This window comes from Emys orbicularis, chromosome 10 (genome assembly GCF_028017835.1).
Source record: "Emys orbicularis isolate rEmyOrb1 chromosome 10, rEmyOrb1.hap1, whole genome shotgun sequence".
NCBI lineage: Eukaryota > Metazoa > Chordata > Testudines > Emydidae > Emys > Emys orbicularis.
The window spans coordinates 87057263-87079789 of NC_088692.1; the positions used below are offsets into that span (position 1 = coordinate 87057263).

The 22527-nt window shown below is 45.7% G+C and overlaps 1 protein-coding gene across 1 annotated transcript in view; it reads right to left on the reverse strand.

Moving 5' to 3' along the window:
• Positions 1-22527, reverse strand: part of ITGA11 (integrin subunit alpha 11) — a 157411-nt gene that overhangs the window by 34537 nt on the left and 100347 nt on the right. The window contains exons 14-19 of the mRNA XM_065412727.1: positions 19613-19816; positions 16483-16613; positions 14383-14549; positions 10414-10556; positions 7712-7822; positions 5732-5817 (exon numbers count right to left, since the gene is read on the reverse strand). Of these exons, the coding sequence (XP_065268799.1) occupies positions 5732-5817; positions 7712-7822; positions 10414-10556; positions 14383-14549; positions 16483-16613; positions 19613-19816 (842 nt within the window). The remainder of the gene's footprint in view (positions 1-5731; positions 5818-7711; positions 7823-10413; positions 10557-14382; positions 14550-16482; positions 16614-19612; positions 19817-22527) is intronic.

A 22527-nucleotide genomic window follows, 5' to 3' on the forward strand; every position in this document is an offset into this window, starting at 1 on the left:
AAATACTCATTCGTGGCTGGGAATGCTAGTGCAAGTAAATCTTTGCCCAGTGCGCCTGTCATACCCCAGGCTGCGCAGGAAGGAAAGGAGTCACGTGGTTCTAAATAGAGTAGCTGTGAACTCTCGTTTGCTGTGGCTGTTGTATAACACTGTCTAACTGCCCTGGTGTGACATACTGTGGTGCAATCCAGAGCAGTGAGGGTTCTGTGTCACCCCTGACCTGCAACCTTGGGAGCCTTACAATGCCTTGCTGCAATACCTCCAATCTGGGGCGCTTACAAACAGCCTTCCAGCATGCAAGCTACACCCTGAGTGTCTGTGTGTAACTACAGCCTGCCAGCCACACGCGGGTACACTCTGGCTTTTACCAGTCTGGGTTACTTCTGCAGGGTGCCCCCAACACACTCCCAGTCCTGGATTCCCTCGCCCCAAATGTATGTCTTGTACTGCCCAGCCCTCTCCTGGACAATCCAAATATATTAAGTCCATTATTCTTTTAAGGGGCTAATATACACCAGCTCATTACCTTAAGTAGAGTTACTCAGACACTTTAACTTAAACAGACTGGATTAGACAAAACAATAAAGCAAGTTTATTAACTATAAAGAGATATCTTTTAAGTGAGTACAAGCAATGAGGCACTAGAGTCAGAAATGGTTACAAGAAAAATAAAGATAAAACACTTTCTAGTGCCTACTAGAACTTAACAAACTATATTAAAGCAAAGTTTCTCACCACATGCTTTCAACAGCATTACTGACCAAACTCTTCAAGTCTAATGGCTGTTTCTTTTGCCTTCTCAGGTACAAAGACTGAGGAGGGCAAGGACAAGTGAAAGGGGTTTCTTGGGGTGTTTGCCACTCCTTTTTATAGTTTCCTTTCCCCTTTTCAAAAACATTTCCAGCTGAGAACCAGGAGACAAAGAGTCTGTGTAGGACCCCGCTGGGTTTTTTCACCTCTGTATGCTCACATGCCGGTTTCCTTTTGTTTCCTCCCTTCCCTCTTTCTGCTTAATGACTTTTTTACTGCTTAAATGCAAATTAAGGCAAGCACACACTCCTTTGTTCAAGACAGGCCTGTTTGACCAGTTGGGTGCTATGTGAGTTTTGAACGTGCACTTTTAACATCATATGGGGGAAGGGTATAACTTCACACATAGTGCTGCTGTACACCTTTCACCAGGATATTACTGATTAGCAAGTTATGAGTTTTCCAATGATTCTGCACACAGCATACTTTGTACAGATTATTACAATTGTGTGTAGGGTGTGAATACAGGGGTGCATTCCATCACACTTGGGCATGATTATTGTCTCCTAAATAAAACATTACATGAAAAGTAAGAGAAAAAAGGTCAAGATGATGTATAACGTCAGTTTTGCTGTCTGAAATCTCAGCCCTGGCATATGTACACTGATAGCAATGGAGTTGCGCCAGGGGAGAATTTGGACTGTGGCAGACTTGGCAGACTTTTTGATGGATGTGTCAAGTTTTTTTAATATTAAAAAAAAAAGGAAAGGAAAAGTGTAGCAGCGGGGACCAATGTGTTACCTGTGATGGTGAAGCAACCACAGCATCATTGCAGCAACAAACAGGTTTATTCCACACAGAAACTTAACAGTGGTTAGCTCAGCAGATCCCTATATTTGTTTCTCTTTTAGGGCCAGATCTAACATCCATCAAAGCCAATATGGGAAAACTCCCACTGACTTCATTGGAAGTTGGATTGGAAACTTGATGTGCAACAGCAAACCATAAAAAATTGCACCAAGCCCTGTTCATTTGCTAGCCATTGTAGGAGCGGTAGACTGTATTCATAAATATCTGCAAACGTACAATTTAAGATGAAACATTAAGGCCCCTATTCAGCAAACTTAAAGCATCTGAATAGCTCCATTGAAGTCAAGGGGATGACTTATATGTGTAATGTTAGGCATGTGCTTAAATATCTTGCTAAATTGGGGGCTAAAAAAGGATAAATGGGAAAGGGCCACAAAATTAGGATTGAGGTCTTGATTCAGGAGTGCTTGGATTCAGGGTTTTTATTCATTCAGGGGAAGGCGGGTTTGAGGTCATTATATTGGTTATCTTGAGGGGAAATATCCTGCACTGTGTAATCAGTACAGAATTTGGTCTGAGGTGTTTAACATTCCATGTGTGTGATGCGCAGATCTGGCAAGCACATCCCTAGAAAGTCAGTGCACATGTTTAATATTGCACTGCATATTTCCCTAAGCCCTGTAGTGATGGCATTTCATGACCACATCACAAGTGGCATCAACAGCTCTGTCGCATATCTGATGAATTGCAGCAAATACGAATGAAGAGAAAAGACATTTGTTGTTGCAGTTGTTCTGGAAGATGTGTTGAGACACAATGGGCCTGGCTTTGATTTTATTGCGGCCACATCACAAGCTGCACGGGTGGAAGAGAATTCACGTAGCCTCAGCAAAAAGAAAAACAAAGGAGATTTCTTGCTTGTGTTGTTACAATTTGAAAATTCTCTCTAGGAACATTGGGACACTTATAGACGATCATGCTAACAAAAACCATGCTGTAGACCAGAGGTTCTCAAACTGGGGTCCATGGACCGAGGGTACTCCAGAGGGTCCGTGAGTCATGCCTGGCTCCAGGGAATCCACGAGTCATGTCTGGGGCCGCCAGCACCACTGATCAACTCCTCCCCTTTCCTCCCAGTGCCTCCTTCATGCCGCGGAACAGCTGTTCAGCGGCGTGCAGGAGGCGCTGGGAGGGAGGAGGAGGAGCGGGGATGGGGCATGCTCGGGGGAGGGGGCGGAGGCAGGGAAGAGGAGGGGCAGAGGTGGAGTGGGGGCAGGGGTGAGGCCTTGGGGGAAGGGGTGGAATGGGGGCAGGGCCTGGGGCTGAGTACCTCCGGGGAAAATTAGAAGCTGGCTTGGGGGTCCATGAAAAATTTTAAATCAAAATGGGAGTCCTCAGGTTACTACATTTTGAGAACGGCTGCTGCAGACTACTCCCCTAGCAACTACAGAGCATGGGTTCTGAACATAATTGCTATGGACACAAATATTCTCTACAACTCTATTTTCCCAGTATCAATGTTTAAAATTACTCCAAGCACCAGGGCTCTTTTAGGCCCAAACATTCCTGGGAATCACAGTCACTAATTATTATATTACAGGAACCAAAATCAAACTGCAAAGAGAGCAGCTAAATATTTAGGGCTGGATCCAAAGCCCACTACTGTCAATGGAAGATTTTCCATTGATTTTAATGGACATTGGAGCGGGCTCTTTTTCTCCTCCTAGATAACCTTTACTAGGAAGATTTTATAAGTGACCACAGGACACTAAATGTAAACTTGTTTCTGCTGCTTGCATCAAACCCATAATTGCCAAGTGGGCGACAGCAGCATTTTTTTGTGTATTTCTGGACAGGTTTCCTTGAGGCTCGTCACCATAGTGTCAAACATTAGTTGTGTTGTCCGTCACCAACACACTGCACATGTGTGCCCGGGATGAGGTTATCTCCTGGGTGGGGCATGCACTGGCAGACTGGGGGTAGGGGAGACAAGAGGGCTGGGGAGTGGAGGGAGGAAGGGAAGAGAAGATAATTTACTGGACTTTGCTAGGGGCTGTAAAATACAAGTAAAATCAAACAGAAAAAGTGAAAATTAATGAAATATACAAATATATAAAATGGAATTGCCACAGGAAGAGGTTAAGGGCAAGGCTCAGATTTTGAAAGGGACTGAGGTACCTAAGTCCATTGATTTCCATGTGAGTTAGGCACCTAAATACCTTTAAAAGTCTGGCTCCAAGATCGGAGCAAAATTCCAAAAGGGGCTGATATTTCTATGGATATCAAGATAATCCAGAGTTTTATAGTTAATGATAACTGTGACGCTGGCAGACTAGGTGCCAGCTCATGCCAAAGCCTCAGGACAATTCACTTGTATATTAATATAGATCAAAGTGATTGTTAAATGTATAAGAAGGTATTTGGCGTTTAAACTTCATGAAAACTAATGGGATGTTGCATGCATTGTTTTCACTTAGCTGCATGCTGATATAATGTACTAGCAAACATTTACACTGGGTAGACCCCTGTAACGAAGTAACCCATCAAACCAGAAAGAAGCCTTGTACAATGCAAATAAATACAAAGGAAAATCCTTCATCTCGGGGCTGTTTGAACTCTTACAGGGAAGGGTATTGGATGCAAAGCGGAGATCCCCAGAGACAATCTAGATACCCTGAAAAGACTTTGGGGAAACTGGCAGCTTATTACATCTCTGCCACCTTTTGAGATTACGAACTTTGATTCATCTGTATATATATGTTACCTGCTTTAACCTCCCAATAACACTCATTTCTTTTCCCTAGCTAATAAACCTTGGATAGTTTATTATAGAATTGGCTGCAGGGTGAGATCTAGGATGCAACCAGACCTGGGTGACGCTTGGGACTGGGGGTAACTTGGAATCTATGTGATTTTTGGAGGGAAGCATCCATCTATCACAGAACCTTGTGTGGCTGATTGGCTAGTGGATCGGAGTGCCTGAGGGGAGACTGTCTGTGATGCCTTGATCTGGCTTACGGTGCCTCAGGGGTTTATATTTGTTGCTGGGTTGGTGAAAATGAAATATAAAATTCACAGCCAATTTGGGTTTCCTACCTTATTTATGGCAGTCTGCCCTGAATAAGGTACCCACACGCTCCTAAGTCCTCCCAGACAGCGTGACAATAACCAACATTTTGGCAGAGATATTTAACCTCATGCTTCAGGGCTTCACCCATCGCTCCCTATCAGACACCAGGATGAGACCTAAGATGTGATTATTCCACATCTGTTACTGCAGGGTCCATCCACCTTCCTCTGAAGAGTCTGGCACTGGCCACTCTCAGAGACGTGATACTGGACTAGATGGCCCACAGGAACACAGAATGCAAATGAGTGGGGCAAGGATAGGGTCAGACAGGAATCATGCGGGCCATTGAAGCAGAGGCCAGGACACTTCCACCCACCATCCAGCTGCTCTGTGAAGAAATTCCTGCATTTTATGCCCTACTGCATTTTACTTTGAGAACCAGGCAGACTTGCTGGGTTTGTTAGCTCGTTATGCTAATGCTGGCAGCCAGATGCCAGCCTCTTTGGGCAGCTAGCTAGTCTGCATTTGGACACAGGCAAGCCCTTGGCAATGTGGTTAGAGTATATGATGGGAGTCCAAACAAGAGCATCAGTCTCAGAATAGAAATTGAAACACGTAATGAAAATGCCTCTGAAATCCATTGCAAAGGGCAAACCAGCCCAGCCACGAGAAACAAAAACACGTTATATTTTGATAAGCCCTTCGGAAACAATGAAAACAGCAAACACAACTCCCCCCCCCAAAAAAACCCCCCAAAACAAACACCTCCTCCCTCCAAAAAACCCCCAAACAAACCAGGTCTGCATGATTCACCTCCTTCTGCATGCATGCTCTTAATTATGATGCATTTCATCATTTGTTAACACGGTGTATATGTACAGCATGTGTATGGGACATGGACCATAGATGGTTAATGTCAGGGCAAAAGCAAAGACAAAAAGAGAGAGAGAGAGAGAGAGAGAGAGAGAGAGAAAAAAAATTCAGGACAAAATCCTCTGTAATGAGAAGAGCTAAACCTGTGATTTGATTTCCGCAATCTTCTGCATTTCGTGACATGATTTCCTGGTTAGCAGGACAATTTCGTTTGGATTATCTACTCACGTGGCAGTTGGAATATCATTTTTAGCATCAAGGACCAGATCAGGGACACAGTGTTCATCCTCATTGCATCCATTCCAGAAAGGCACCTGAAGGGGGAATGACAAGAGAAATCCAAGCAGCGTTTTGATGTGCACTTGCACAGCTCATGCGGAGAGGGATTTTCACGTACTGTGCACCCACAATTGCCATTTTTAGTCAATCAAAACCACAAACTAAATGCTTTAAAACAACAAAAAAATTCATATGGCAAATAAACAATACACGAGAGATTCTTGATCATCTGCCCATTTGAAAGGTAAAGGTGCAAAAGTATTGAGTTAAGGGATAAGTTAGCTGACCACCAAGTTTATCATTCAGATTGCTTTGTTTTTGCTTTTTTAATTCCAATCTAGAGCACACATATTTCAAACATCAGTACAAATCATACATCCAACTTTTCAAAGACTTCCTGCTTTATGCCTAATCACACCTGGAATATATGCTCCATTATCAGCGACCTTCCCTCTCTTTCTCGGTCTCCTTTGTTTACATTAATTAAGCTATTGCGATTATGATTTTTAAAACTCTACGGGGCAGAGTCAGTTGGTGGAAATCAGTGTGGCTCCATCATTGACTTCAACTGGACTATGCTAATTTACACCAGGGGAGGATCTAGCCCAAAATGTTTAGAGATTATAATAATAGTGTAACATTTATACAGCATCTTTTGCTGTGAGGGACCATAAAATGCTTTACAAACTATACACAAGGGGTCACTTTGTCTCCCACAGAAGCAGCCTTCATGGTATAACAGGTAGATGGTTTAGCAGCGTGCAGCAATGTTACACCACAGTTTAGGACAGGAAGTGAAGAATACTGTACCCAGCTGGAATTACAGGAGGATCTGGGCTAGGCAGAGTGTAGTCACTCCGGTTAGAATCTGGGGTTAGCACCCCACTTCTTGCAAACACAGCCTTGGGTTCCTCAGTGAAATGGAAGGCACGTGTATGGGAAACCCCCTGACCCATAAGTCTTTGCTACCTGGCAAAGAACTAGAATTAGATCTCCATAGGGTAATATGAGACCGTAAGAGCCCTCGGGCTGCTCTAATCAGATTGGCTCTGCAATAGGGGAGCATAACGTTATTGCACTCTTTTGAGTTGATTTTCTATTCTCTGCAGAGCTGCCTGGCTCCAGGGGGTGGTTTTAACATATGCCACTGCTGCACGGTCCCTTGGGAAACTGGAGAATAGGGACAGCGGAGACTGTTCCTAGGACACCCCCTTTACGGCCGTGCCCTCTCCTCCCCTTCTGCCAGGGGGCTGGTTTCTGGCACTGGAGGTGATGGAGTTGTTCCTGCCGGCTTTGCACTAATCCCCCCGGCACCAGGGGAATTTCCCAGTGACAGTCGCTGTGAACTTGCTGAACCACGGAATCCAGCCCCTTATGGTTAACCATTGACAATTTTGCTTCTCCTGTCAAAGCCAGGGGACAAGGTTTTAAAACCACTGGCTCTGATGTGACTGAGGGTAAGGCTTTAAGTGATACCAATAACATGGATTCTCATCTGTGCCATGGTTCACAGAGAAAGAAATAACAAATATGCATTGTGCAGGTAGGATATCACTGAGATTTACCGGAGCAGACATGCTCCAGCAGTTGAGAGTCAGGGGACTTGGCTGACGGTGTGAATGTCTACACTTCGAGTTGGGGGTGTGATTTGTAGTGGGAGGAGACATCCCCGGGCTAGAACCGAGAGTAGCCAGCTCAAAGTATAGACAAACCCTGTGTGTCCTTGGGCTACTCACGCAGCCTCTCCTTGCCTCAGTTTCCTCATGTATAAAATGGTGAGACTATACCATAGCCACCTCCATAAAGAGCTTTGAGATCCTTGGGTGAAAGGTGCTATAGATAATTAGTGTAGACCATTGCTCAGACTGGTTCTGCAGTGGGCTATCCCATGCAGAGTACTTTCCTCCAAGTGCAATGACCATTACGTACAGAGACTTTAAATGCAGTTGGCCAGCCATCATCCATCATGGGACCATAGTCAGGATTCTCCAGCCCATATTCGACTGAAAATGTCACAGGCTTCACGTAGTCTGCTGTGTCCTAGAGGCAGAGAAAATAAGAACATAAGAACGGCCAGACTGGGTCAGACCAATGGTCCATCTAGCCCAATAGGCTGTCTCTGATAGTGGCCAATGCCAGATGCTTCAGAGAGAATGAATAGAACAGGGTAATTTTGAGTGATCCATCCCTTGTCGTTCAGTTCCAGCTTCTGGCAGTCAGAGTTTCAGAGACACCTTGAGTATGCAGTTGTGTCCCTGACCATCATGGCTAATTATTTTTTGAATCTTCACAACATCCCCTGGCAATGAGTTCCACAGGTTGACTGTGTGTTGTGTGAAGATATACTTCCTTTTGTTTGTTGTAAACTTGCTGCCTATTAATTTCATTGGGTGACCCCTGGTTCTTGTATTATGCAAAGGGCTATATAACACTTTCCCATTCACTTTCTCCAGACCATTCATGATTTTATAGGCCTCAATCATATTCCTCTTACTCAGCTCTTTTCTAAAATGAACAGTCCCGGTCTTTTAAATCTCTCCTCATATGGAAGTTGTTCTATATCCCTAATCATTTTCGTTGTCCTTGTCTGCACCGTTTCCAATTCTATTATATCTTTTTGAGATGGGGCGACCAGAACTGCACTCAGTATTCAAGGTGTGGGTAATAGCTCTATATAGTGGCATTATGATATTTTCTGTTTTATTGTTTTTGTCTCTAACTGACTCTTCTTCTCTGCTCTTTACCATGGTGGCACTTTTTCAGCCTTCTTACTGTTTTTTTTTATTTGGAGTATACATTTAATTTGAGCCAGTCTGTTTAAATGGTCTCCATGCAGTTTGAAGGCATTTCACCCTTGTGACTGTTCCTGTTAATTTCCAATTAATTAGCTTCCTCATTTTTGTGTAGTTCCCCTTTTTGAAGTTAAATGCTGCTGTGCTGGGTTTCTTTGGCATTCCCCCCCCCCCATAAGGATGTTAAATGTAATTACGTTATGGTCATTATTACTAAGTGATTCAGCTATATTCACTCTTAGACCAGATCCTGCGTTCCATTTAGGACTAAATCAAGAATTGCCTCTTCCCTTGTGGGTTCCAGGACAAGTTGCTCCAAGAAGCAGTCATTTCATGTGTCTAGAAATTTTATCTCTGCATCCCTTCCTGAGGTGACATATATAACCACTTAATATGAGGACAGTTGAAATCCCCCATTATTATTGGGCTTTCTGCTTTTGTAGCCCCTCTAATACATCATTAAAAACAGGTAGATGTTTTCCGCAGGAATAGTTGGGTGCAATGAAAACACAAACTGAAACATGGTGGAACAATTTTTTACAAAGTAAATGTGTCACAGTTTAACACCCTTTGCATTTGTCTTCTTTCATCTTACAACTAAAGGACATTACATAGGTGAGACAACAAACACAGCCTCTTACTGCTCTGAGATTGCATGCGTGCCTCCTGACCTATACAAATAAAATGTGAGGTGTGTGTGTGTGTGTGTGTGTGTGTGTGTGTGTGTGTGTGTGTAGAAGTGCAAGGGGTACTTAGGAGTGCAGAACATCTGCTTTGAAACAGTCGATCATCACAAAGAGTGATTGTTTATACCACGCCAGATTTCCCAAACTGTAACAACTGCGTATAGAGAGACATAATGGCTGCCCTTGACTGAGTCTTAATGAACCAGAAACAAAGGTGCAGATGTTTAATATGGGTGTGTGGGGGGGTGGGGGGAGGGGTGTCTTTTGAACATCTGGCTCTAGAAAATAATGCCAGAGAGAAACTTACAAGCAGAAATGAATGCAAATCACTAACTCAGATTCAAACTTCAGATGCAAACTTTCCCAAATTTCACAGAAGTTTGAGTCTGGGGATTTGGCCTGGCTAGCTGTGAATTTCAGCTCCAGATCAGGATCCAAATTTTCCCCAAATCTGGGGGTGTTTGGATCCAGGCTTCTGTTCAGATCTATCTCCACTTGTGAGTAATTTCCCATCATTTAGGTTGGTCAATTTGATCATATTTCTTTCTTGGCTGGGCTCTGCTATGCAGAAGCTTTAATTGGCTTCTAACCCAAGAGCAAGGGGAGTCTACTGGTAGGAGAAATGCACAAAGTGAAGAAGTCTGGGAAGGAAAATGAAAACATTTGGTCCTGAATCAAAGTCACTGCGTGTGTTTGTACTGAGTTCAGAACCATTTGGACTGGTCCTCAAACGTGAGCGATGCAGCCCGGTATGAATTCCATAGATTACCGCACTGAAATGATAAACGGCTTTTAGAAAAAAATAACGGGGGATTGGGAGGAGTTCAGGTCCCCTGCTGGCTCACATAGCAGACTGAGCAGCTATAAAACTGCAGCGGCTCACTCGGAGCGGAGTTCATCCTTAACCACATCAAACCCAGCAATAACAACTCCGGACTTGGAGATAAAGCTTAGCCCGGTTTCCAGCCATGTGATGTACTCGAGGCACTTCCGCTTGGCTTACGTGACTGCTTCCTGATGTGTCTCTGTTTTGCATGAAGATCTTTGCCAAGCAGAACTCTTTTACCTGGCCTGATCTAAATCCCACTCAGTCTCTCCACTGACTACAAAAGGAGTTGAAGGAGTCTCCAAGTTTGGTGCCATCTATACTTACCAAGACGTGAAAATTTAGCTTGTCACAGTGTTCTTGTCCTGCAGACAATGTGACCAGCCTATGAGTGTGCCGGTCGCTATTTTCATCCAGATGAGCCCGTGGCGTGTACCTTCGCTCGTCAATGGTTGCATTGTATTTTAATCCTGAAAAGGGAAATATTTGATTCTGATTTCTTTCTACTGTTACATTTTTATGTGGCAAAGCCTCCGCTCTGCTCCATCCTTTCCTAGAGCACAAATGAACATTCTCCTACCAGAATAAAATTAATATCTATGAATTGTCAATGCATGGACTCAAAATGTCATCAGCAGAGCTTATCAAAGCCCCCTTTTAAAAACAAGATGCTAATTCAGAGATCAGAAGGCAACTTTTGGTTGTTGCCACTTTGTCCTTTTAAGAAGCTGGCCAAACCGCAGGTCATGTAAGGCAGGGGGTTCTCAACATATTTCTTTCCGAGGCTCCCCCAACATGCTATAAAAACTCCATGGCCCACCTGTGCCACAACAACTGGTTTTCTGCATATAAAAGCCAGGGCTGACGTCAAGGGGTAGCAAGCAGGGCCATTGCCTGGGGCCCCATGCCACAGGGGCTACGCCGAAGCTACATTGCCCAGGCTTCAGCTTCAGCCCTGGGTGGTGGGGCTCAGGGCCCTGGGCTTCAGCCCCATGCAGTGGGGCTTTGGCTTTCTACCCTGGGCCCCAGCGAGTCTAATGCTGGCCCTGCTTGACGGACGCCCTGAATCCTGCTCGCGGCCCCCCAGGGGGCCCCGGACCTCTGATTGAGAACCAGTGTTGTAAGGTATAAACAGACAGCCCTCACATTGTACTGTGTCAGCACATATGGAACCTTGTCCATTGTGACAGCCCAGAATTATTTGTTTATGTATGTTTCTGCCTTATGCTGTAGCATGCACCCTCCACAAGCCTTGGAGCTCAGCTCCTATACAACCGAATCACCACAACGTCTTTACAATTAACACCTTGATAGGGGCGGAAGGAAACTCCACTGAAAGCACGAAGGCAGCTCCATCAATCATGCCAACCCAGCCAAAGATGAGAGGATAAAGATGAGATTGACACCTAGGTGCAGGCTTTGTTAGGCTGGCTAGCAGAGGAAGTAAATTCCAGAGTGGTGAGTCATGAACAGTCTCCCAGAATTAAAATCTAGGGGCTGTCAGCAGAAGATGAAAGAGAGGTAGCTTCTAAGGCAGCCTAGACCCAGTACGAAGGGTTTAACAAATCAAAGTTAATCCCATGAATAGCACTGGAAACCAGACTACATATCTAATATGCTCCACGTGACACATATATCAAGCAGACAAGCAGCTGGATTCTGCACCAGCTGATGCTCTCAAGAGCAGCCCCCTGTAGTGCACACTTCAGTAATCCAACCTGTAGGTTACAAAAGGTGGTGAGGTCAGAGGGGAAAGGTCATGACCTTCTGGCCAAACGCAGAAGGAAAAGGAACTTGTGGACACCAGCAATATCTGAGAACCTGGGAGTCAGGGATTTGGGATTCTGGAGCCACTTTAGGCTTTTTAACAGACATTTTAGAAGTATTTACATTCGTGTTTCAACAATCCACCATATAAATGGGTCATTTCAGGACACGGATTAACAATGCACAGGCTGTTTAAACATTTGTCGGCTATCTATCCACACGATGCACTGTACTGGTTCGGAAAGTACCCTTTCTGCTTTGCAGGTCATCCCTTACATATGTAATGAGAGAGCATTTTTCTTCTTAAATACTGCTGTACATTCCCCCCCTTCCCCACCCCACGACAAAACCCCAAACGGCCTGTGTTAGTGCGGTGCTAGGACCAAATGCCCTGCTAGTGCAATACTAAAAATAGATGGAAGATCCAAAGTCTAAGACATTCAGAATTCAGCTTCTTTCTTCTCTTGTTTCCTTTGGCCCTCAGCAGCACTGTACTCCTGAGAGATACCCCTCTGCATCTCCTCTCCCGTCTAACACATTTCTGTGTCACCCTCTTCTGCAAGCTCTAAAATGACACGGTGAGTTACACACAGAATTTCAGCCTTGATCATTATAGGGGAAAATCCTGGCCCCGGTGAAATCAGTGGGAATTTTGCCATTGCCTTCACTGGGGACATGATTTCACTCATAACATAAGCCCCTGTCATAGCATTTTACTATACATTGTTGGGGGGTTATTATAGGCCACACTGTTTTTGCTTCCTCCTTGTTCTAGCTGAGTCATGGGCATCCTGTGTGTAGACTCCAGGTCAGAGCAGCGTGCAGTGTTTTAAAGCCAAGCAGGATCGACCGGCTCATAAAGGCTCTTTGTGATATTAGCCAAGTATGTAGGCATATGGCCCACAGATGTACTGTGTGGATGCAAGACCAAGGCAGCAAACTCCCACACACAGACTGTACGAGAACTGTGACAATTCCCACAGCCCATGGTTGGGAGGGCTCCCTTCATAAACCAGGATGTCCCAGAACAGAGCAGTAGCCAGCGTGAGAGACTGAACGCTGCAGCCTAGTCGGCCTTGCTTCTGGATCTTTACAAAGCTCAGAGCAGAGGTCAATCCTGAAGGAATTCGACTACCCTCAGAACAAGTGCTGGGTGGACTGCTGTGCACGGCCCTGCCGCGCGGTTGGCCGATCTCCTTTCAGGGGGGCTGGGGTCCCTCTGCTCCCTCTACATCACAATCCCTAGAACCGCGGCACATTTTCCAATCGAGGGTTATTTTCTTTAATAAAACTTGCACAGCAATTCACTGTTGCTCCAGCTTGCGTTTTCTGCTCGACGGTGAGAGCTGGCCGTGCTAATCGCCCTGAGGACTGGAATCATTTTTATGAACGCAGTGTAGCAGATCGAGCACTCCCCGGCACGGCGCCAGCGCCTCCTGCTGGTTGCCTCGGGAATTAGCTCAATTCCAGCTCTTGGAGTGCCCTCTGCTGGCCGGTCTCTCACCTGCCTCAGGCTCCTGTGTCCCTCCCGGACCCCGGTGCCTTTTACCTCGGGGTTCTGCCCCAGCAGTATCCCCCGGCTCTAGGTCTCCCCTCCCAGGGGAACCCTCAACCCTCTACACCCACTTTGCCTCAGTGGCTACTGCCAGTCACCCTCTAGCCCCCATTCTCTGGGGCAGACTGCAGTCTGTAATGGCCACTCATCACTGGCAAAGGGGTGGGACCAGCTGCCTCTGCCTATCCCCGGGCTACACCTCTGCAGCCCCAGTACCTCCGTAGGCCTTTACCAAGGCCTCAGCCTGGGGAGTTGCCAGGCTGGAGCTCCCCAGCTCCTTTTGCCCTTCCCCAGCCCTGCTCTGCATCAGGTACCCTGCTCCCAGGCAGTCAGGCCCTTCCTACTCCAAGGCTGGAGTGAGACTGACCCAGCTCCTCCCTTAGCCCGTTTATCAGGGCCTGCAGTGGCCTGATGAGGTGTGGGCCTCTTCCCCAATCAGCTTACCCCACTCCTGGGAGAAAAGGTATCTGCCCCGCTACACACAGGGACCTACACGGGTTTGCGTGGACTGTCGGTAACAAGAGCCTCTTTGGTCACCAAATGTTCTGATTTCCACCATTTTCTAACGGCAAAGCTTGGACTTTGCAAGTCCCTGCACAGTGCAGAGGAGGAACTGCAAGACTTTGCACTCCAGTGGAGGGGTGAGCAGAGGTTACACGTACTAGGTGCAGCCCCCTGCACTGAGCAGTGGTAGATCTAAAGGGCCTGGCACATCTCCTCCATTACTTGCCAGTGTGCAGGTCGAAAAGGGGTGGGGCCTGGGTCGAGAATGGGCCATGTCAGATGAGACTAAGCACATGTGTTTAGTGCTACCCTGCACCTAACAAGCTCTTCGCTCATTTTCCCTTTCCGCCTTCACTCCTGCTAATAGACAGGGGCAGCTTGGCAGTGCTCTTACCAATGCAGGCCAGGTAAATGAAAAGGTCGATTCTCACAAGAGCCATGGCAAAATCAGAGCGGGAGCCTTCGCTTACCCACACTTGCCGTCTGAAAATGAGTCGAGAGGAAGACTGGAGTGAAGCAGACGAATGCAGACATGCAGGTGGCATCCTTCCCATTTCGCTTGCAGTCTTTGTTAAAGATGTTGATTTTGGATGGTTCAAACCGAATGCTGGCATTGACCTGGACAACACTGCGGGACCTAGGGTGGGAACAAGGTACACGAGTTATACCGCAGGGCTGTGGCTCGTCTTTGGACACCTAAACGGGTGTCTATACATAGGTTTTACAGGGCTCTCCCTGGAGTAAGATGTGAAGCATCCCATCCAGAGGCAGATTAAGGTTTCGTGGGGCCCTGGGGTAGAGCAAGTAGGGGGGCCCCCTCCCCACACCTTCCACCTGCAGTCCTGCCCCTCCTGCCTGTGGCCCCTCCCACGTCTCCACACCGTTCTGCTCCTTCCCCCCCCGGCCCCGCCCCTTTTCCACCGATGGTCCTGCCCCATTCCGCCCCCCACTGTGGCCTCCTGTTTGCTCATTCTTCTCCCCACCCCCCGCGGCCCAAGTCCGGAAAAGCTCTGTCCACCCCCCGGCACCCCGCCAGGGCCCTGGAGCCACAGCAGGGAGTGAGAGCTCTCCCAGTCCTGAGGCCGCAGCAGGAAGCCAGGGCTCCTCCAGTCCTGGGGCCACAGCCAGGGTGTGGAGGCTGGGGCTTCCCCCGCCGTCCGGCGCTTCTGCTGGGGAGTGGAGTGGGGTTGGAGCACGGGGGCTTCCGCTGCACCCCTGCATAGCCCAAACCACACCAGCCTCCTTCTGCCTACATGTGACACCCCACATAGCTGCAGCAACCCCCTTTCATAGTGCCACCCTCCTTAACATAGCCACTCCAAGGAGGTGACAGTTGGTGACAGTTGGAAGACTGAGGAAGAAGGCACTGGCAGGAAATTCAGGAACTTGAAGAGTCACATGGGTCAGGTGTACTCGCAGGACACCTGGCTAAGCATGGCCTCAGGTGACGACGTACGTGGCTCAGACCGTAGGCCGCTATTGTACAATGATCAGTCTTCAACTGGGATTCGGGAGAGGAAATAATTGCAGACTGGTAGGTGAAGAATAACACTAACGAAGGTACAGCCAAGTTCTCCTCTGTAATCCCATTGGCTTCTATGGAGTTGCATGCTCAGAACTGAGAGGAGAATTTGGTCCTCTGCAAGTGGGTAGCACTTTTCAGGACAGATCTCCAGGTGGTATAAATTTGGTGTAGCTCCACTGAGCTGTGCTAATTTACATCGGCTGAGAGTCTGTCCTCCTGCCTTCAAGGTGCTTTCCAAACATTAATTAATGCTTTGATGTATTAATTTATGAATTAAATAAAACCAAGAGAGCTTTGGGAAACAACATGAAGTTTGGTTTTTGGTTGAAACTCCTGGGGAATTAATTATGAAATTCAGTGATGTTTTGACACCTTTTCATGCACAGCTACATTTCCAATACCATTCTACAGAAACGGTCCAGAACCCTGCTGCTTCTCAGGATATTTAGGCTTGGAAGAATTAGATCTTTATTGGTAAGTGTTGATTTCACTGTACACACACACAAACCAACAAAATCTTTCCATCAATAATAACTGAAATTGACAGATAAGCAAAGTGAGCAAAATGATGCTTGAGAACTTACTAAAATTTGATTGAAGTATGTTTCCTTTGTATATTTTGATATGTGATATTGACAATTTGTGGTTTAATGATTATAAAGCTTTAACTTTTTGAATCCTAATTATTACTGTCATTGAATAATTATTGTCTGACCCTCCTCTATAATTTCCCACCACTGTGAAAATTTAAATGGATAACAGTAAAAAAAATGCTGACAACCCATAATTTTGCACAACTGTAATACATTTGAATTGATAAAAATACAAACAATAAATAAATACAGATATCTGTCAAAATCACACACACACAAAATCTAATTCTCCAAGCCTAAGTATATTGGATCATTATTGTAGAATATTGCAGGGCTTTTTAAGGGTATAAAATCGGTCATATTTTTGGAGAATCAGTTGTTCCCCTAAATGACAACATATTTCAATGAACTTTGGTGAGAGGGCAGTTACAAAACCCAGAGGCATAACCTACCATAAGAGCACAGCACTTCCAAGGGAGCCAATTGCTAGGTCTATGAGGCCATCTTCATTTAGATCTAGTTGTCCATGGATACTGCATCCAAAATACATCAGGCCTGGAAGAAGGTCTGCGGCGGCTATTCTCTGAAATGCACAAAAAGAAATCCACTCTCGTTTCTAGCATGAGTAGTCTATTACTATTATTACTATTTTATGCTCTTGTGCCTTGTGACTCATGAGACAAGCCGGCGTTTCCCTCTCCGTCTGTCTAATGCCACGTTTCTTGACATCCATACAACATATCCAGACCACTTCAGCCTTCTTTCTCGAATCACTGTCTCTGCACTCTGTTGGCCAGTCCTTTGTAACACGTCACCATTGGTTACTTTGTCCCACCAGCAGACACCAAGTATTCTTCACAGATCTCTCTGGTGGAATGTGTTAAGTTTTCTGAATTGAGTAGTGTAATACCATCTGAATGGAGTCTTCTGCATCCAGTCCTCCTCATTTCGCTCACTCCAACAATACTAATATTGAACGAGTCATTTCTCTGACTTCTTGACTCAGTTTCCCAGTGGTTCTTGCATTCCAGTACCCTATTCTAGCTTGGGTTTTATCCTTTAACAAGGATCTCTTGTTTCAGGCGATGAACTCCCTTGTGGGTTTGGTGCACCACCTTCAGACCTCCATTCAGACTCACTTGTTGGGAATCTAGCATGAATGGCAGTGTGTAAAGGTGAAAGTATGTTTGTGAGCATGAACGTGTGTGTGAAAACATAAGTGTGAGCACACGTATGCATTTGTATGTGGGAACATGCACATGTGGGTGCATGAGTGTGAGTATATGTGCATAAAGATGGGTATACGTGGGTGTGAATGCACATAAATTCACTTGCCGGTGCACAAGCCTGTGCCTATGTCAGTCAGGCCTTAGTCTCTAACACACAGAGCTCACAGCTCTACAAAACATGCTCCCTGCTTGCTTTCTGACAAGTCAGTGGATCTAGAAATTAAAGTTTGATCTTGTGGAGTAATCACGCTTACGTGTTACGTTCAGCCGAGATCACTGAACTAACCACCGGCTTTAGAGCACTCAGAGCTACGTGAGTCACTTTCAAATGACTGAAGGAAAAGAAATTGACATCATTTGTTGGGAAACCAGTACATTTGCTTTTGAGCGGTATCACTCTCAGAACTTTCCACTGAAAATAGTTTGAGTGGGCGGCTGTGCCATTTTCCTAACTCTTGAGGATGGTTCTGCTGAGGATTTGAAGAACAGGTTGGAGGTTTTTAACGAACAAGTTAAACACCTGTCAGAGATGGTCTAGGTCTACCTGAATCCTGTCTCAGTGCAGGGGGATGGACCAGATGATCTCTTGAGGTCCCTTCCACATATTCGCCCCCGACATTTCTATGATTCTGTTTCATTTACAAAACCAGTCCCACTGTACGAAGCTCTAAAAATCCCATTTCTTTTCGATACATCTTTCGTATCTCGTGCGTTTCAGCATGGAAATGTGAGGGAAATATCTTGGAACCAGTTTTACAGTCACATTATGGGACAATTAAACAGCGAGTGTGAAATCCTGGCCCACTGAAGTCAATGCCAAAACTCTCTTTGACTTCAATGGGGCCAGGATTTCACCTCCAGATTTTGTCATTGGAGACAGATTTTATACTGGAGCCTGCGAAGCAACATTAAGAAGAACAATCTGGGCAAAAGAAGATTCTCTGATTAATTAGTGACGCATGGAAAGAACAAGTTAACTTCCAAACACAGAAAATACTGGATAGCTAGGCAAAAGCATTACAAGTGCTAATAGAGATAGCAGATGTTTGGAGATGCGATAGTTCATGTTCTTGATTATGGCAGCTTCTCTCTGAAAAGTAGTCTTGCCAATGACCTCTGATGTACTTTACCTTGCTGAATAATTCACAGGCTGTGCCTGCACTACACACCAATGTCGGCATCATGTGCAGTATGTGTAGCCACACATCGCAGTGAAAAGCAAGCTGCGTCCACACTGTGATCTTAGTGATAGACTCTGGCAGTGGGGAAGCAGTGCAGAAAGCCGTCAGCAGCTCTCCAATGTCAGAGCCTTTCACTGTGGCGAGGAAAAGCTCTGGCAGGGGGGAAGTAGTGGGGAAACTCTTATGCCAGAGCCTTTCCCCACTGCCGGCTTTTCCTTTGGTGGGGAAAGACTCCAGTAGCAGGGAGGCAGCGGGACACTGCACTGGTAAAAATAGCAGTGTAGCCGGGAAGGCACGGCTTGAGTGAGCAGTGCAGGGTATGTGCTCAGGTATACGCTCACCATGCCTCCCCATCTACACTGCTATACCAGTGCTAGGGGCGCTACGCACGTATGTGCACTACACACCACCAAATGAAGCTTGCAGTGTAGACACACATTAAATGTAGTGGGGAGAATTCCATTTTAATCCTCTCACTGATTTCTGGTAACACAATAAGAACATAAGAATGGCCATACTGGGTCAGACCAAAGGTCCATAGAATCATAGAATATCAGGGTTGGAAGGGACCTCAGGAGGTCATCTAGTCCAACCCCCTGCTCAAAGCAGGACCAATTCCCAATCTAGAGCAGTATCCTGTCTTCCAACAGTGACCAATGCCAGGTTCCCCAGAGGGAATGAACAGAACAGGTAATTATCAAATGATCCATCCCCTGTCGTCCATTCCCTGCTTCTGGCAAAGAGAGGCTAGGGACACCATCCCTGCCCATGAGATGGCATCAGGAGTAGATCTTGCCCAGGATAGGTTGACCAAGGGAGGATATGACACTACTATCTCTTGCCACGTCTCACTTTCAGGAACACGAAAAATGTTAGCCCTCTCCTGTTGGTAAAGTCTCCATGGGAGACTCAAGGGTGAAATAAATGGATATGGAAAAAATGGGTAGTCAGAGATGAATTGAGATCACTCCTGGCTTGTGAACATCTGAGGCACTATTACCTCAGAAATGATGTCAAATTTCCACAAACTATTCCAAACTGTATTTTTCCCCTTTTCAGGGCCTGATTCTCATTTACACTAAATATACCACTCTAAGGGGCCCTAAAGTGGGAGAAAATTACAATTCTTGGAATTCGCTGGTGGGGAAATCATGGGACAAGGGAAACCATACCTGCTTATACATCTTCAGGAGGTTTTCTTTGAAGCCATGGAAGATATAGATTGCTCCTTGGTGGTCATCTTCCAAAGGAGCACCAATGACAACATCGTTGTAGGAGTCTTGATTCAGATCACGGACAGAGGCAATGCAAGAGCCAAATCTAGAATTCTGGTAGCTCTGCAAATCTTTCAGAGCTCCGTTGAAAACAAACCGGTCCTTCAAAGGGGAAGGAGAAACAGCAATGAAGATGAAGGAATAAAAAAATCCCAAATCATGAGACAACCAATCAACCAACTCCCTAAAACCCCACAGAACAAACAACTCCCCTTCCCCAAACCTAAATAGTGACTGTACTCCAAAAAGAGAGAAGAGCCAGAAAATCCATGACTAAGGGCTTTGCTATTGCTACTGACTTCATGTGGAAGGACAGACAGCAGTATAAAAGCCTTAGGTAGATAGAAAGAATGGTTCAGTGGTTAGAGCAGTAGCCCAAGACTTGGGAGACGCGTGTTCAATTTTCTGCTCTACCACAGACTTTCTATGTGACCTTGGACACGTCACTTTGCCGCCCTGTGCCTCAGTTCCCCATCTGTTAAATGAGGATAATAGCAGGAGTGGTGTGAGGTGAAAATATAGTAATGAGGGGGGCCATGTACATACCTAAGCTAGGAGAGAAAGAAAGTGCCACAGAGATTGCTGCCCATTGTAATAAGAACACTAAGCATTACGGACTCCTGGCCAGAACAGAGAATCAGGACCCCTGGATTCTTTTTCTGGCCCAACCAAACATTGGCTCTATCATCTTGGTAAGCCACTTAGATTCTTTCTACCTCAGCCTACTGATCTGTAAAATAGGGGCAAGATCACGTACCTTCCTCATAGGGGTGTTGTAAAGCTTAATTCATTAATATCTGTCTGGTGCTTTGAGATCTTTAAGTGGAAGGGATCTGGACATACAAATATTATTCTGTATCTATATTGCTGTAAGATCTGCTCATCTTGAGGCAAACTCTGCACCCTGTTCTGCTGTGGGAGGGACGCAGTATTTCAGAAGCATGGGCATGTGCTCACCCACTGTGTACAGCAGAGCCCTGCCTGCTGGGGGCTCATTTCAGCCCTGTGCACTGTATTTTTTGGGGGGACAGGGTGGGTCTGGGGATTCCACAGCTGGGCAGATCCCTGGATATTGCAGCCTGTGAGGCTGGGGCGGAACATGTAAGCAGAGGCCAGCTCCAGCTCTGAACGTTTTTGCATTTTATTGCAAATTCAAAACAGGTGCTGTGGTCATCAAGTTTCAGAGTGACAACGAGCCCATTTCAAGCAAAACTGCACCGTGAACACAAGCAGCGTTGCCAAATTGCTGATTTCATTAACGTTCCCCCAAAATAAAAAAACCAAGGGCACGAAACCAAGTCAAGAAAATTGTGTGAATATTTCAGCTGAAATTTCCCCTGCAATTTCACAGAGCCTCACTTGTCAGATTAATTCTGTTTATTCACTCGGCATTATTACTATTATTTCAGTTTTAGGCACCCATTGCTGTGGCCGCTGGCGACGCTGTTTGCATTAAAAAAGGAAATCAACTGGCCATATTGCACAAACCTTTATCAAACAACCCGACCTAACCTGCCACGTCTCAACCCAGAGCCAAGGAAACATGGGTCCAACAGGTGAGCCTTGAATGGGGTCTTGAAACCCAGCTACTTCAGGCATTTGCTGGAGAGTGAGAGGGACCCTCCCATCGGTAACGCCCAATCTCCAATTTTCAAGAGTTAAAATCTAGGGACAGTGCCTCTGTTTATAGTCTTCACGGAGCAGGAAGTGCACAACATGTTTTTTTGGGAGGCGAGGGCATTTGTTACAAAATCCTCCTAACCAATTATAATTATTTACTGGCTTCCTTAGGTCACAAAGCAAAAGCAAACTGAGACCAAAAGGAGTTTTTCAAGTGTTGTTTTCAAACGTAACATTCCTCTTGGAGGTGACCTGAAGTCACCACACATATGCGACACTTACTGCTAATCCTACTTTGGGTTTATGGAAATAATGCAACATTTGCTACTGTGTGTCTCTGAACAGAAATCATCAGCTTTCATGCTAAAAGGTATATCTCTCTTCCTTAACAGCGCTTCCCTGTTTACTGTACTCAAGATAGTACTTAGTGCCAATGTGGGGGATCTAATTTTATCATTGCATTGTCAATAAAAATCAGACTGAGCTTACGGCTTTTTTCAGCGCTGCCAAGATTTAAAATCTCGTGAAAGCTACAAGGATGTCCAAGAAAGAGGAGGAGAAGGAGAAGGAGAAGGAATGGCTCTTCCTGTCTACGGAGACTATTTTTGGTCATTACCTCAGAGAGTTTGGAATCCTAGAGGAAATCATAACAGAGGTAGTGCAATCTGCAAACAATTTCCCAAACAAGGAAGACAGCATAATTCTGAAATGTTATTAGAGGAGCCTTTCCCACAACGAATCAACAAGGAACCAGCAAATGCCACCGTGAAGGCTCACACTGATGTCTTTTTTTCCCTTTCTCATTCAATTACATGCTTGAATAATTGGATAAAAGGTTTGCTTGAGATTGTGAAACACCATTGCTACAGGCAAAGTTCTACAACCAAATACACATGTGGAAAAGCAGCACACAGCCTCTGAGATGCTAAGCGTCCCCAGAGAGATGTTGAGTGCCCTCAACTGCCAGCATCGGGGCATTTATATTTTCCTCTCAGGCACCTAGTACCAGGTGATACCAGAGCCCAAAAGCTCTGACCCAGCACCAACCACTTCCTTATGAATGATGAGAAGGCTCAGTCCCTTCCCACTAGCCCACACCATTGCAATCTTTGAGCATGTCCCGCACTTTACAGACTCAGGCTAAGACTGAACAGGTTATTATGGAAAGTCCCATAACATTTAAAAGGTTCTAC